Source organism: Sphaeramia orbicularis, chromosome 13 (assembly GCF_902148855.1).
Source record: "Sphaeramia orbicularis chromosome 13, fSphaOr1.1, whole genome shotgun sequence".
Classification (NCBI taxonomy): Eukaryota; Metazoa; Chordata; class Actinopteri; order Kurtiformes; family Apogonidae; genus Sphaeramia; species Sphaeramia orbicularis.
Genome location: NC_043969.1, coordinates 45297083 through 45310999, shown reverse-complemented (window position 1 = coordinate 45310999; position 13917 = coordinate 45297083). Strand labels below are relative to the sequence as shown.

The following is a 13917-nucleotide window of genomic DNA, read 5'->3' as shown; positions in this document are numbered from 1 at the left end:
ATGCTTTGGGTCGCCTGCGCCTGTTTGGGTCTGTATGGGTTAAAATAAAACACAAAAACTTCCTCTTAGCATTTAAACAGAATGAATGGATCATCCAAAACCAGACTTTCCATCCTCTGCGTTCGTTTGCAGGTTTGTAGATTTGATGAACCGATGCCAGCGCCTCATACCAGCCCCGATGAAAATAGAAAGTTGGAGAGTTGAAGTCTTGTAGCACCACGAGAGCTCCAGGAGCTGTGGCCTGACAGGTTTGGGATTCTTCTGCTTGAGCGGCGGCGGTGGCGGCGGTGAACCCTGCCATCACCGTCTTCCAGGTTCTATAATAAGAGGGCAATTGTTCCCTTCCTCTTAATTCCCTGTCGGGGCCCAGACGGCGGCGGCTTGTCAGACTCGTGGTTGGTTGACAGATCTGCAGACGAACACGTCACGTCCCGCCTTCTGCTGCTGGAAAAGTGAGCAGAACTCTGAACTCCTGCACTGAACACTTTTTCATTTTTTTATTGCATCAGGGAAACAGAGACGACAGAGTATTTAATGCAGAATGTCAGCCCTTGAGTGTCCCTGTCGGAGTAAAGGGGGAGGAGTCTGGCGTGACTCCTCATGCTGGCTTCACGGTTTCATTAGACGTTAGGTGGAGAGGTGTCACTCTTGGAAAAAAAAAAAAAAAAAAAAGAAGAAGAAGAATCTAAGAATAATTTAAAAACAGAATTTCCTCTATGGTTGTCAGAGTGTTATTTCTGGCGTCCTTGTCAACGGGGATACGACCACACCCACTGGCATGCACATGCAGGCTGGCTCGCTCCCCGCTCACAGTGGGTGTGGCTACTCCATGCCGTTCCTCAGCATCTGATTGGCTGCGATGAGCATGACGCTGATGATGAACGCCATGGCGAAGGCGCAGATGAGGCTCTTCCTCACGCACGTCTGACGGTTCTTCTTCGAGGGGTGAACTAAAAGAAATAAAAAAGGAGAGAAATCAACGAAACAAATATGAAAAATTGCATCAAACACCTGTCCAGGATTCTGTTTTAATGGATTAGCACAAGATTAGCACATTAGCAACGTCAACGATCTGCTTAGAGACAAAACCTTGGTGTAAATATTTGCAATTATAACCACGTTCAGAAAAAAGACATGTAAGCCTTAAAGACCCAGTGCTGCTTTTGTAGCAGTTTTTTTTTAATTTTTAACCTTTCTCAAGTGATTTATCACCATTTACTCTCATATTATCCCCTGTATTTTGCATTTTTAACCTCCTGAGACCCAGGAAATGTCAGCAAAGTAACAACTTTTTGTGTTTTTTATTAAGTAAGTGTTTATATTGGAAACATCATGATGCAACAGTTTTTTCAGATGCAGTTTTTAAAATTTTTATGGAATGTCCTTTGTGGTGGACAGTTTTCTTTTCTTTTCTTTTTTTTTTTGGATAAAGTTGTGAAACTCTTGTCCACAAATGTGGACCGAAAACCCATATCTGAGTCTTTGGATGTTAAGTGAAAATCAGGTATTTCCCTATATTTAATGCACTCATTATGTAGAAGTTCATTAAAGCTCAGGTTAAAGTTGACAGTTATTATATCTAAAACAGACAAAATGAAGAAACAGATGCATTATTGTGCAGAATCTATCATTAACTGAACATAAACCCAGTGTGTCCCTCCACTGTCATTGATCCAACTCCATGGGTTTTACTGGTGAATCAATGTTGTAGAAGATGAAGGTGTTTCCACGGTAACCACAGAGCCTCTGAACGTCCAGATGGGTCATATCTGATGACCATGAAAAGCTGACAAACTGTATTTTACACCAATTCTTTACATGCATTGATAAGATTAATGGATCAACAGGTATTAAACAGTTTAGATCAGCAGATGGTTTTGGTCGCCCAAGGATGTTAGGGTCTTTATGGGTTAAAAACAACTAGTGCAGGGGTGGGCAATCCTGGTCCTCGAGGGCTGGTATCCTGCATGCTTTAGATGTTTCCCTCTTCCAACACACTGGGTTCACATGATAAGCCTATCATCAAGCTCTGCAGAAGCCTGATAATGACTGTCAGGTGTGCTGGAAGAGGGAAACATCTAAAACATGAAGGATACCAGCCCTCGAGGACCAGGATTGCCCACCCCTGAGCTAGCGTGTTGACCCATGGGGATCCACGGGTTCTAGATGTGGCAGTTTTTATGCTCTTGTGTATTCATACATGCTGTAACACATTTGTCCAGCAGTCACTGCCAAAGCGTTTTGGGTATAGCAACATGATTATAAGGCTATTGTTTTCCAGAATTACTAATATGCCTGAAAATGTTGGTCCTATCAACTTGCCGTGTTCACTAGTCTGTTCCCTGACCAAAAATACATAAGTATGACAAACTGCAGCAGTCAGCTTTGGACGGATTTTGTGTGATGCCTGAGACACACACACACACACACACACACACACACACACACACACACACACACACACACACACACACACACACACACACACACACACACACAGAGGCCACTTGGCTTTTATAATATAGTTAATGTTTTGTTTTTAGTTTTATTTTGAAGTGCCTTATTTTGAAGGGAAGTTGAAGTTCCGTATGTAACTCGCTATAACTTTGCCACAGCAGCTACCAAGGACTGGGAACTGATGGAAGTTACAAACTTTTTTTTTTTTTTTTTTTTTTCACAATTTGTATTTATTTGTCATTTTATATTGGTATAATAGAATCCAATCTCCTCAGGCTGAGGAGCAGGAAAAGAAACAAAAGAACAAAAACAAACAAATGAAAAGAACAGCCAGTGTTGGTATCAGAATATGTTTAAGTCAAAGTTGCAAACTTTTAATTCCTTCTTTTGGTGCATGCAGCCAACAAAGTAATTTATGTTTTTCTGTTTTGTGTTTGTACAAAGAATTTCACATTATGAATATTTTGTGCACATCATCATTTTATGCTTACTTATTGAGGGTGTTTACTGTATTTCATCTGTAATTCATCATAACGTACTCCATGTGTCATCCTCCCCCCCAGTCTCTCTATATCTCTATCGCTCTCTCTTTTCTCCTCCTTTACTCTCTCTCTCTCTCTTTAACCCCAACTGGTCAAGGCAGACGGCCATCCTTCAGGAGTCTGGGTCTGCTCGAGGTTTCTGCTGTTAAAGGGAAGTTTTTCTTCGCCACTGTCACCAATCACAAGTGTTTGCTCCTGAAGGATTCTGTTGGGTCTCTGTAAACTTAATTTGATTCTGATTTGAATTGATAAAGCACTTTGTGACTCTATAAATATAAATAAAGAAAAGTGCTCTATAAATAAAATTTACTTACTTACTTACTTATTTTGTCAGATCTATATATTGTTTAGTTTTTGGAGGACAAGCTTTGAATAAACACTAGTGTCTTCCTGTGATTGGAAGGAATTACACTCGGCATCATGTGAACAGATGAAAAAAAATCATAGTCTTCAAAAGTCAGATTTTTAAAAACATTTTTCTTACAACCCAGACGCTGTGGGCTGGATCCACAAAGACTGGATTACAGCGGCTAATTGCACATGGTATTGGCAGAGTTTCCACCTGTAATTTGCACCTATTCCTAAAGGTTTAATGACATACTGGTGCACACACTCCCATAAAGTTTGGCACCTGAGCACAATTTGCCGTTTCCTGTGGTTTTGGGTGTTTCTCCTCATTACAGCCACTGGTCGGTCAGTGGTGAAAATGGCAAAACCCCTCAGACTGCATGTCTTAACCCTTTATTGGGCAAGTGACTATTTTTGGTAATTTCAAACATTACATATGGGACCAATTTGGTGCCTCAGTGAAGTCCAGAAGCATGTTGGTTTTTATAAAACTATACAGTAATTCAGACAGATTTTATAGACATTATGAAGCTGTAAAATAGTGAATATGAATCATTTTTGTCAGTTTATGATTTTCGTAACAGTTGTTTTATTGAATGGGTTTACTTTTTAGCAGTAGCTGCTTGGATGTTTTATGGCAATGTTATGTTTTATGTTTCCATGGTAACTACGGAGCCTCTGAATGTCCATATTGGTCATATTTGATGACCTTGAAAAGATGACAAACTGCATTTTACATCAGTTATCTCCATGGATTGATAGAATTAGTGGATCAGCAGTTATTAAACATTTTATATCAGTAGATGGTGTTGTTTACTGGTGTACAGAAGATCATTAGGGCCACTGGGAAAAAATAAATAAATTAAGGTCCAATATATATTTTTTAATAATTGTTCTGAGAAAAAATTCTGACTGTAATCTCAGAATTCTGACTTTTTACTCAGAATAATAATAAATAATATGTTGGACCTTAATTTTAATTTTTTTTCTCTCCAGTGCTCTAATCCTCTTCCATACTGGTGGATGTTTGGTTTGGATAAAAAGGGGCTGATTTTACACTGAATGTATGAATATTACCTCATTTACATGCATGTAAACAACATAGGTGCAATATTGACACTGTGTTTTGCAGCAGGTTCCAATCTTCATGGAGACTTTGTGAATTATATGCAGTATTTTTTACTCATCAGTACCTGTTTTGTGCCTGCAGAAGCCACACTATCCTCTTGTAGATCTGACTCAGCTCCTTCAAAACCAGAGTTGACACAGTCCCCTCTTTAATCCATCCCATAACAGGGTCATCTCAGTCCTCTGTGAGACGGTGTCAGACCTAAAGGATGCCCTCATGGTCAAATTTAGAGAAGGAAGATGGATTTTGGTTCTATATTTAACTCTAAGTTCTTCCTTATCCATCCTAAGGTTAGCTCCTGTTATGACAACTCCAAAATTGCTAAAACCCCCCTCATCAGTATGTGATGGTCCTGTTCCAGCTTCAGAAATTAAATGTCAGCCTGGAACCAAATCCTCTGGTTGCTCTGTTTGGCTTCACTGAGGAAAAGTTGTGATTAACTTCACAAAACCATCGGACTCCCCTGACATTTGCTGTCCCTTCTTGGCTCAGTCTGCTATTCCAACTAATTCACACACAGAGGTTAACAAATATATCTGTTAAAAACTGAGAAATACAAACACTTAACCATAAAGACCCTGTGCTACTTTTATGACAGCTCCCAAATGAGTTTTTTCTCTTTAATTAACCTTTCTTAAATGATTTATCACCATTCATTATGATATTATCCTTTGTATTTTGCATGTTTTCAGTGAAAATCAGGTAATTTCCTACATTTAATTTACTGATTATGTCGCTGTTCATAAAAGGTCAGATTAAATTTAATGGTTATTATATCAGAAACAGAGAAAACTGAAGAAAAAGTGACTTTTTTAGTAAAATATATCATTAATGGATTATAACCCCAGTGTGTCCATCTGCTGTCATTGATCCAACTCCATGGGTTTTACTGGTGAAGCAATGTTTTAGAAGATGATGGTGCTTCCATGGTAACTACGGAGCCTCTGAACGTCCAAATGGGTCATATCTTTTTGTTTTTTCTCATAAATATCACAATTATTTACATGTATCGATGGAATGAGTGGATCAGCAGTTATTAAACATTTTATATCAGTAGACGATTTTGGCCACCAGTGTAGAAAAGAGGATTAGGGCAACTGGAAAAACCCCCCAAAACAAAACAAAAAAAGGTCCTGTCTATTTTTAGTATTATTGTTCTGAGAAAAAAAAAACTGTATTTTACCAAAACTATTTACGTATGTGGATAAGATTAATGGATCTAAAGTTATTAACCCATAAAGACCCAGTGCTACTTTAGTGGCAGTTTCCTAATGGATTTTTCTCACTATTTACCCCGTCTCTAATGATTTATGTTTATGTTTATGCATTTGGCAGACGCTTTTTTCCAAAGCGACTTACAGGGGAAAAATCAGGTAATTTCCTATATTTAATTTACTGATCACGTCGCTGTTCATAAAAGGTCAGATTAAATTTAATGGTTATTATATCAGAAAAAGAGAAAACTGAAGAAAAAGTGACTTTTTTAGTAAAATATATCATTAATGGATCATAACCCCAGTGTGTCCATCTGCTGTCACTGATCCAACTCCATGGGTTTTACTGGTGAATCAATGTTGTAGAAGATGATGGTGTTTCCATGGTAACTACGGAGCCTCTGAACGTCCAAATGGGTCATATCTTTTTTTTTTTTTTCCATAAATATATTTATTGTCCTTTGTCATTGTTTTATAAGAACAAGCAAAAAACATAACACATCAAAACAATCCCTACCACCCCCCACCCCCCCACCCACACAATAGCATCCACTCCCAGTGCAACAAAACTGAACTTAATTGACTATACAGACAAGTCCTTCAAAAATTGTAAAAAAAAGGTGTCCAAATCTTATAAAAGTCTTTGCTCTTTCCTTTAGCCTGGTACGTCAGCTTTTCCATTGCCAGGGTAGAAGACATTTCTTTAATCCATTGGTTCGATGTGGGTCCTTGAATATCTTTCCATCTCAAACAACTAACTCGTTTGGCTTGTAATAAAATTTTTTTTAAAAGTTTCCTTTTTCCTCCAATTACTTGAAACTGCTCAGGGAAGATGTGCAAAATACAACATTTTGGATCCACAGGAATAACACATTCTGTAAATCTATAAATTAAATTAAAAGTCTCTTTCCAAAAATTCTGAAGTTTCTTACAGGTCCACATACAATGAAACAAAGTGCCTATTTCCTTATTACACTTAGTACAAATGTCAGGAATGTTAGGATCCAAATGGGTCATATCTGATGACCATGAAAAGATGACAAACTGTATTTTACGCCAATTACTTACATGTATTGATAGAATTAGTGGATCAGCAGTTATTAAACATTTTATATCAGTAGACGATTTGGGCCACCAGTGTACGAAAGAGGATTAGGGCAACTGGAAAAAAAACCCAAAACTAATCAAAAAAAGGTCCAAGGTATTTTTAGTATTATTGTTCTGAGAAAAAAACCCTGTATTTTACCAAAACTATTTACGTATATGGATAAGATTAGTGGATCTAAAGTTATTAACCCATAAAGACCCAGTGCTACTTTAGTGGCAGTTTCCTAATGGATTTTTCTCACTATTTACGCCTCTAATGATTTATCAACATTTATTATAATATTATCCTCTGTATTTTGCATGTTTCACTCTAAATCATGTATTTTCCCATATTTAATTTCCCAGATTTAATTTAGATGTACATGAAAACTCAAAGGTTATTATATCAAAACAAAGAGAAGTGAAGAAAAAGGGACTTTTTCAGCAAAGATGTCATTAAATGAACATACTGTCATTGATCCAACTCCATGGGTTTTACTAGTGAAACAATGTTGTAGAGGATGACAGTGTTTCTGTGGTAACTACAGAGCCTCTGAACGTCCAAATGGGTCATATCTGATGAGCAAGAAAAGATGAGTAACTGCATTTACCAGAACTATTTATGTATATTGATGGATGTTTGGGTCTTCATGGGTTAATTCAACATTTAAATCAGGAAATTTCTTGAATAAATTCAAGAAGAGTTACTGAGTGAAACCTGATAACATCTGACTCTTTACATACTTATAAAGCACTAGTCTGTTACAGTGGACAGATGAAACTTGAACGTAAGGTGATGTTCTATTAAACAGGATCTGTTTAGTTTCCACCGCAGAGGAGATTTCAACAACAAGGACTCAACTGTAAAGAAAAAAAAGTTGCTGAAGTGCATGTTTTCTGTCTTTCTGCACTGAAGAACATAATAAGGCAACCACCTCATGATGCAAGAAAAGCCTGTCTGATCTAAGCTGAACAAGCAGGGGCTGCTGGGAAGTGACCTGTAAAACGGTCCACTGAGGACCAGACGGATTCCACAGAAACAAACAAGCTCTGGATTAAAAAGTCTGATGTAGAGTGACTGGTTTAGAGAGTCTCCACTGTCTCTACTGATGTTCACTCATAGAATAATCCTGCACCGGTCTGTGAAAACCACCAATATGTGGTTATAAGTGTGTTCTACAGAGTCATGTGGTAGTTTTGTTTTAAAAGATCACGGCCTTGTAATATTACTTAAATAATTCATATGATAAAAAGTAAGACAATAGATATTCAAAAACACCTTGAAATATGAGTGTTTAGCATGAAGAGTTGCGAATTAAAAGTTATGAACTGAATTTATTCATAGCCATTAGCTGATGTGTCACTGTGAATAATAATAATAATAATAATAATAATAATAATAATAATAATAATAATAATAATTCATTCATTTTCTGAACCCGCTTTATCCTCACTAGGGTCACAGGGCTTGGAGCCTATCCCAGCTACATGGAGGCGAAGGCGGGTACACCCTGGACAAGTCGCCAGTTCATCGCAGGGCTGAACATATAGAGACAAACAATCACTCTCACATTCACACCTATGGGCAATTTAGATTAACCAATTAACCTATTAGTGCATGTCTTTGGATGGTGGGAGGAAGCCGGAGTACCCGGAGAGAACCCACGCAGACACGGAGAGAACATGCAAACTCCACACAGAAAGGTCCCACCCCCCATCGACTGGTGTTGGAATCGAACCCAGGACCTTCTTGCTATGAGGCACGAGTGCTAACCACTGCACCACCGTGTCACCATAATAATAATAATAATAATAATAATAATAATAATAATAATAATAATAATATTTCTATAGCACCTTTAAAAACTGAGTTTGCAAAGTGCTTTGACAGAGAAAGCAAAAGTAGATAACAGCAGAATAAAAACGTATCAAACAACACAACACAATAAAAAAGATGAGTACAGCGAACATGAAAACATGACTAACTTTGAATGTGTCATAGTGGAGAGGGCAGAAATAACATAACATGATGCTGTCAAATGCGAAATGAAGGAGTGGAATAAAACAAAATCATGTATGTCAATATAAATGAATAACCAAAACAGGGTAAAGTTAAATATTCAACATTAAAAACATTAAAAACACTAAAAAGAGACAACATCACATGAAGGCAAGTCTATAAAAATGTGCTTTAAGAATGAATGTATGTGACCACTAGAGGGAGTAATGAGTCACTCACATTTAAGATCATAGTCGTGGATTAAAAAAAAATGATAGTGAGAGAAATTAAGTAAAAACCATCTCTGAGGCATTTTGGAAGCAAATATATCAATTTAAACCAAACTAACCAATGCAGTGATATTTATCTCAATATAAAACTATATTCTGACATTAGTCATTATTGGGTACGTTTACATGATGTTTTTTAAATCCGATTTATTTTTCCAGAAGAAATTAATCCGGAACTAAAGTACTTTCTCTTCTGTTTACATGGAAATGTTAAACCCGAATAAAGGTTTACATGAGAAATGTTTATTCAGTTCTCGCAGCCCTTCTGTTAGTTTAGCTTAGCATAGTCACTGCATTCCCATGGTCACACGCAGCCAGTTTTTAAAGGTGATTTGTTGTCTTTTGTAAGTGATTTTCTGAAATCCAATTCTCCCTAATTATTTCTTTAGATCCGCGACTTACTGCACTCATACAATCTTGGGACTGCTGTGTTGATGGAAGTTGGAAAATCTTTTTGTTGGCAGGGCTGCATGCGCTAAACTAGCTTTGCTTTAGTTTTTATTTCCCAAGATTTTATTACTGCAGTAAGTTACATTGCCATGATTTGAGCCTTAATTTGTGATCATATTGACCCCAGCGGACTAAAGGAATGATTAGGGAGAATTGAATTTCACAAAATCACTCATAAAATACTACGAATCACCTGTAAAAGCCTGGCTACGTCTGACCATAGGAATGAAGTGATTATGCTAAAGTAGGCTAAGCTAAGCTAATGGAAGGGCTGCGAGAACAAAGCAATTGGTGCACTGCAGTGCAAACTGATTTGCCCACTTATCGAACTCATTAGTGCATGACAAATGAATTAATAAAAAACAAGTGGTGAACTCTTCCTTCAGGGTTTTCCAGGCTGGTAGATCCCATCAGAATAGCCCACTGGAACAGTTTGGGTTGACTAGACTGCATTGCATATTCTTCCGCCAGCGCAGAATGTGTGTGTCATCGCGACAAGACAAGACAACGAGCATGTGCAGAATGGAAGGAATAAAGTCCAAACGGAATAAAGGGTTTACATGTCCGAGGAATAATTTAGCCTGGATTCAAAAGTGGCTTAAACCAGTGACTTTAATCGGGTTTAAATTTAATCCCAACTTTTCTTTTTCAACTGGAATAAGGTGTTTACATGGGCAATTTAAATAGGATCTAACCTTTAATCTGATTAAACCAGGAATAAAAGTTGTCATGTAAATGCACAGATTGTTTTGTATCCCAGACCCCTGTTAGAAAAGAAACACCTGAATTCAAAGCGTCCACATACTTTTGTCCATATAGTGCATGTGAATGTGATAAATCTAAGCTGTATCGTCCGTCCAGGTCCGTCCTCCCTGTTTGAGATCATTTTCTGCTTCAGTCGACCTCCGCCATCGTCCGGTGCCTCCTCAGCTCCTCCCTGCAGCGAGCGACGGGGACAGTTTTAACGGCCGTGGTAATTAGAGGAGGCGGCCCGGTGACCCACAGTCTCCCACACCTCCATCTATTTTTAACTCTCAATTCAAGAAGCTCCGGCGTCATCAAAAATGCTCCTTGACTGCTGTTCCAAAGGAAATGCAATGTGGAAAGTAGGACAGAAATTCCTGCATGGTTCTGGGCTTCGACGTTGAGCTGGTGTCAGGAGCTGACAGGCTCCGGTTAAAAATACTATTCCAGACTCTCACATAGGAGAAAAAAAGAGGTTTTCAGCCAAATATCATCGAAGATCAGCCAATAACTGAGGTTATGCAACGGAGGGCTGATACATGTCTGTCTATGCCAGGCCATTTTTTTTATTTAGCATGTTAGTCTACAGCATTTTCAGTGTTATAAGAAAGATATTAGAGTGGAAATAAATGGACATTTCTATGATGAATAGAGTTAAATGTTCACAGGAAGGACTAGAGGAGCTGTCTTCACAATATAGTGTCAATTAAGGCATTTTGCTGCTGTAAACTGTTAAATTTCCCCATAATGGGATCATTAAAGTCTTACTTGAATCAGAATCAGTTTGCCGTTTGTAGAAAAACTGCATTGGAAGACGAGTTGCAAGAGCTCAGCATCAAAATACATAAAAGACGGAACAAAGTAAAAAACAATGAAAAATTACATAAGATACATACATCTTATCTGATCTTATCTTATCTTAAATGTTAGCTTCTTTAGCACAACAGTTGTTAGCAAACAAAGAGCATTTTTTTTCATGAGTTTTTAACATTAGTTTTAAGTTACGTGGTTGTTTTTCCATTTGAGGCTGAGGGGCCGTTTACACGGCGTAGGATTCAGTCGACTCCGGGAAGATTTCATCGCGGATTAGCCTTCTGTTAACATGGAAACGGTACCTAGAGTGCCTGAATCCGGAAACTTTTGATACCAGGGTCCAGGGTGGAATGTTATCGATACGCTCCGCATTTCAGCTCTGTGTTAACGTGAATCGGAACGTTCTGGGGTAAAATATGACGTCACCGCATGCGCGCGCAGCCAAGAACCGCCAGTTAACCCACTCCAGGCCAGTTGGTGGCAGTAATGCGCCTCCAAGCTGGTTTGCCAGCCTCTATGACACAATAAAGCTGCAGAAAAAGAAGGAACAACCACAACAACAATGGCCGGTTTCAGAACAACATACGTGCTGCTAACTGTGCTCAGCTCGTCTGTCCAGACAAAGAAGTCCTGCGTCTTTGTACGACCACTCCCCATTGTTGTTTGTAAATAGTGTTGTCCGCCTCGTCCTCTTCTTCTCCTCATTTAAAGGCTGTCTAAACCGGAAATCGTTTGTGCGCAGGCGCGTGTTTTACCGCCAATGTTTCACTACAGCTCTACATCGCCAGCTACTGGTCTGGCATGGTCATTACATTTACATACATATTCAGCCGTCCTCGCGGACTCATGTTGACGCAGATTGTTATCATAGCGGCTTCGTCTTAACGCGGAATGATTTTATAACGCAAAGGAGAAATCTTTGTGGAGTGTTGCCGTGTAAACGTACCCTGAACAAATACCGTAACCACATAAAAACAACACCAATAATACTGGTTACAGACATGATTTTCTTGTTCGCTAATAATTAGCCTATGTGCTAGGCTAGCTAATGTTAGCGAGTATCCTAGTATAGAGTTTTCATTAGTATTTACTGAGCCCAGATCATAAAAGCAGCTTTAAAAACATATTTCAGTTCTTTTTGTCTATGTTGCTACAATATTTCTGAACTACTATTATTTCCTCCAGAATGTGCGTTACATATCTGACTGATCATTTAGTTCGTATAAGGTCATAAAAGCATGGATGAATCCTGTCTGTTAGGGGTGTTAGAAAATATCTGTTCTGCAATATATCGCGATATTTCATTTCACAATATTGTATCGATATTTAAAAGAACTGTATCAATATTTTTAGGTATTTATTCAAATGAAGATATGACAGAGGTTCATTTTTGTCTTTTGGTTTTCTTTATTGTTTTTATCTTATTTATTATAATTTAACACTGTTTTAATAAATAATAGTTATATGAAGCATCCTAAAAGCACTTTTTACTGTTTGAGAAGCAGATGTTAGTTCTTTTGTTAGGATTGCACAAAAATAATGTTCTGATGTTGGTTATGAACTAATAGAATATGAACATTTGAACAGGATCTTAAACTGTAATGTCTGTAAAACCTAATCTAAGTTTTAACACAGGAAGATTTTGCGATATAGCATTAGATCCTGTTCTGATCAAATAAAAATGTGTTTAGTAGGTATGCGTATTTCTGGTGTAATTCAGTTCTTCCAGGAAAAAAATCTTAAAAATATAAAATAAATGAATGTATAATGAATAAATGATCATAAAAATTATTTAAAAATTCTTAAAAATCTTAAAAAAAAAACCCTAAAACTAAAAACTAAAAAATTGCCTTTTTAACAGTATTGTGATTTATCGTGATAATTGTATCGTGATTCTAGCATTATGATTTGTATTGGCTGTTCACTCTCCAATTAGCTCGCTAGTTACATTTACCCAAGACAATAATCATAATAATAATAAATACTGACCGAAGTTTGTGTAGAATCAATTCCTCCTCTTCCGATCCGTGTCTGTCTCATCGAGCGCTTTTTTTTTTCGGGTAAATGTAACTAGCGAGCTAATTGGAGAGTGAACAGCCAATCAGAGTGTAGTTTCGCAAGCTCTCCGATTGGTTGGTTTTGTGGCACAATTGTAACATGTGTGTCAAGTTGAGGGTGCAGACACGACAACCTGAGCGCGCAGGGAGAGGGAGGTTGAGTGAGAGAGGGAAGGGGAAAGCGAGCGAGCGCAGCGGTCTGTTTGTGCGCCATGGAAAGAATTTGTGAGAACATTATGAGTAAAACTAACATGCAAACGCATTTATGGAGCACAATATCGATTTTTGTTTGCTCAAGCGTAATTTCTTTTTGAAATATAATTGATGGGCTTGCAAAAGATATCTTTATGTGCTCAAAATCTCTAATTGTGTGCTCAGAATCTATCATTGCTCGCTCAAGAAACTGGCACAAATATAATTCTATAAATCTGGCCCCTGAACTAAAATGACTTTGACACCCCTGTTCTACAACATCATGGCTCCAAAAAAACCAAAATGGTGATCAAATTCAAAGCTTTAAAACAGTGACGCACAAACCAACAGAAGATGACAATTTTTTTCATCTTTTCTGGCGTTTAACGGGTGAAAGACCTGGATCCGACGCCTAAATAAACAGGCCTCCAGTTTTCGGGTCCATGGAAAGCAGCTGCTGTTTGGACTGAAGATGGAAGCAGAGCTGTGGTCTAGACAGGAGTTCTGGGTCCAGCCGCCTGAACCTGCTGTCAGCCTCATAAAACACCTCCTCAGCCGCCCAAAGTCAGTACGCCGCTGCCAGATCTCCACGGAGG

General features: G+C 38.1%; 1 protein-coding gene across 1 annotated transcript in view; it reads right to left on the bottom strand.

Annotated features, from left to right (window-relative positions):
- LOC115430956 (calcium-binding protein 8) overlaps positions 1-13917 on the bottom strand; it is a 222416-nt gene continuing 208499 nt past the window's right edge. The window contains exon 6 of the mRNA XM_030151161.1: positions 1-950. Within this exon, the coding sequence (XP_030007021.1) occupies positions 823-950 (128 nt within the window). The 3' untranslated portion in view covers positions 1-822. The remainder of the gene's footprint in view (positions 951-13917) is intronic.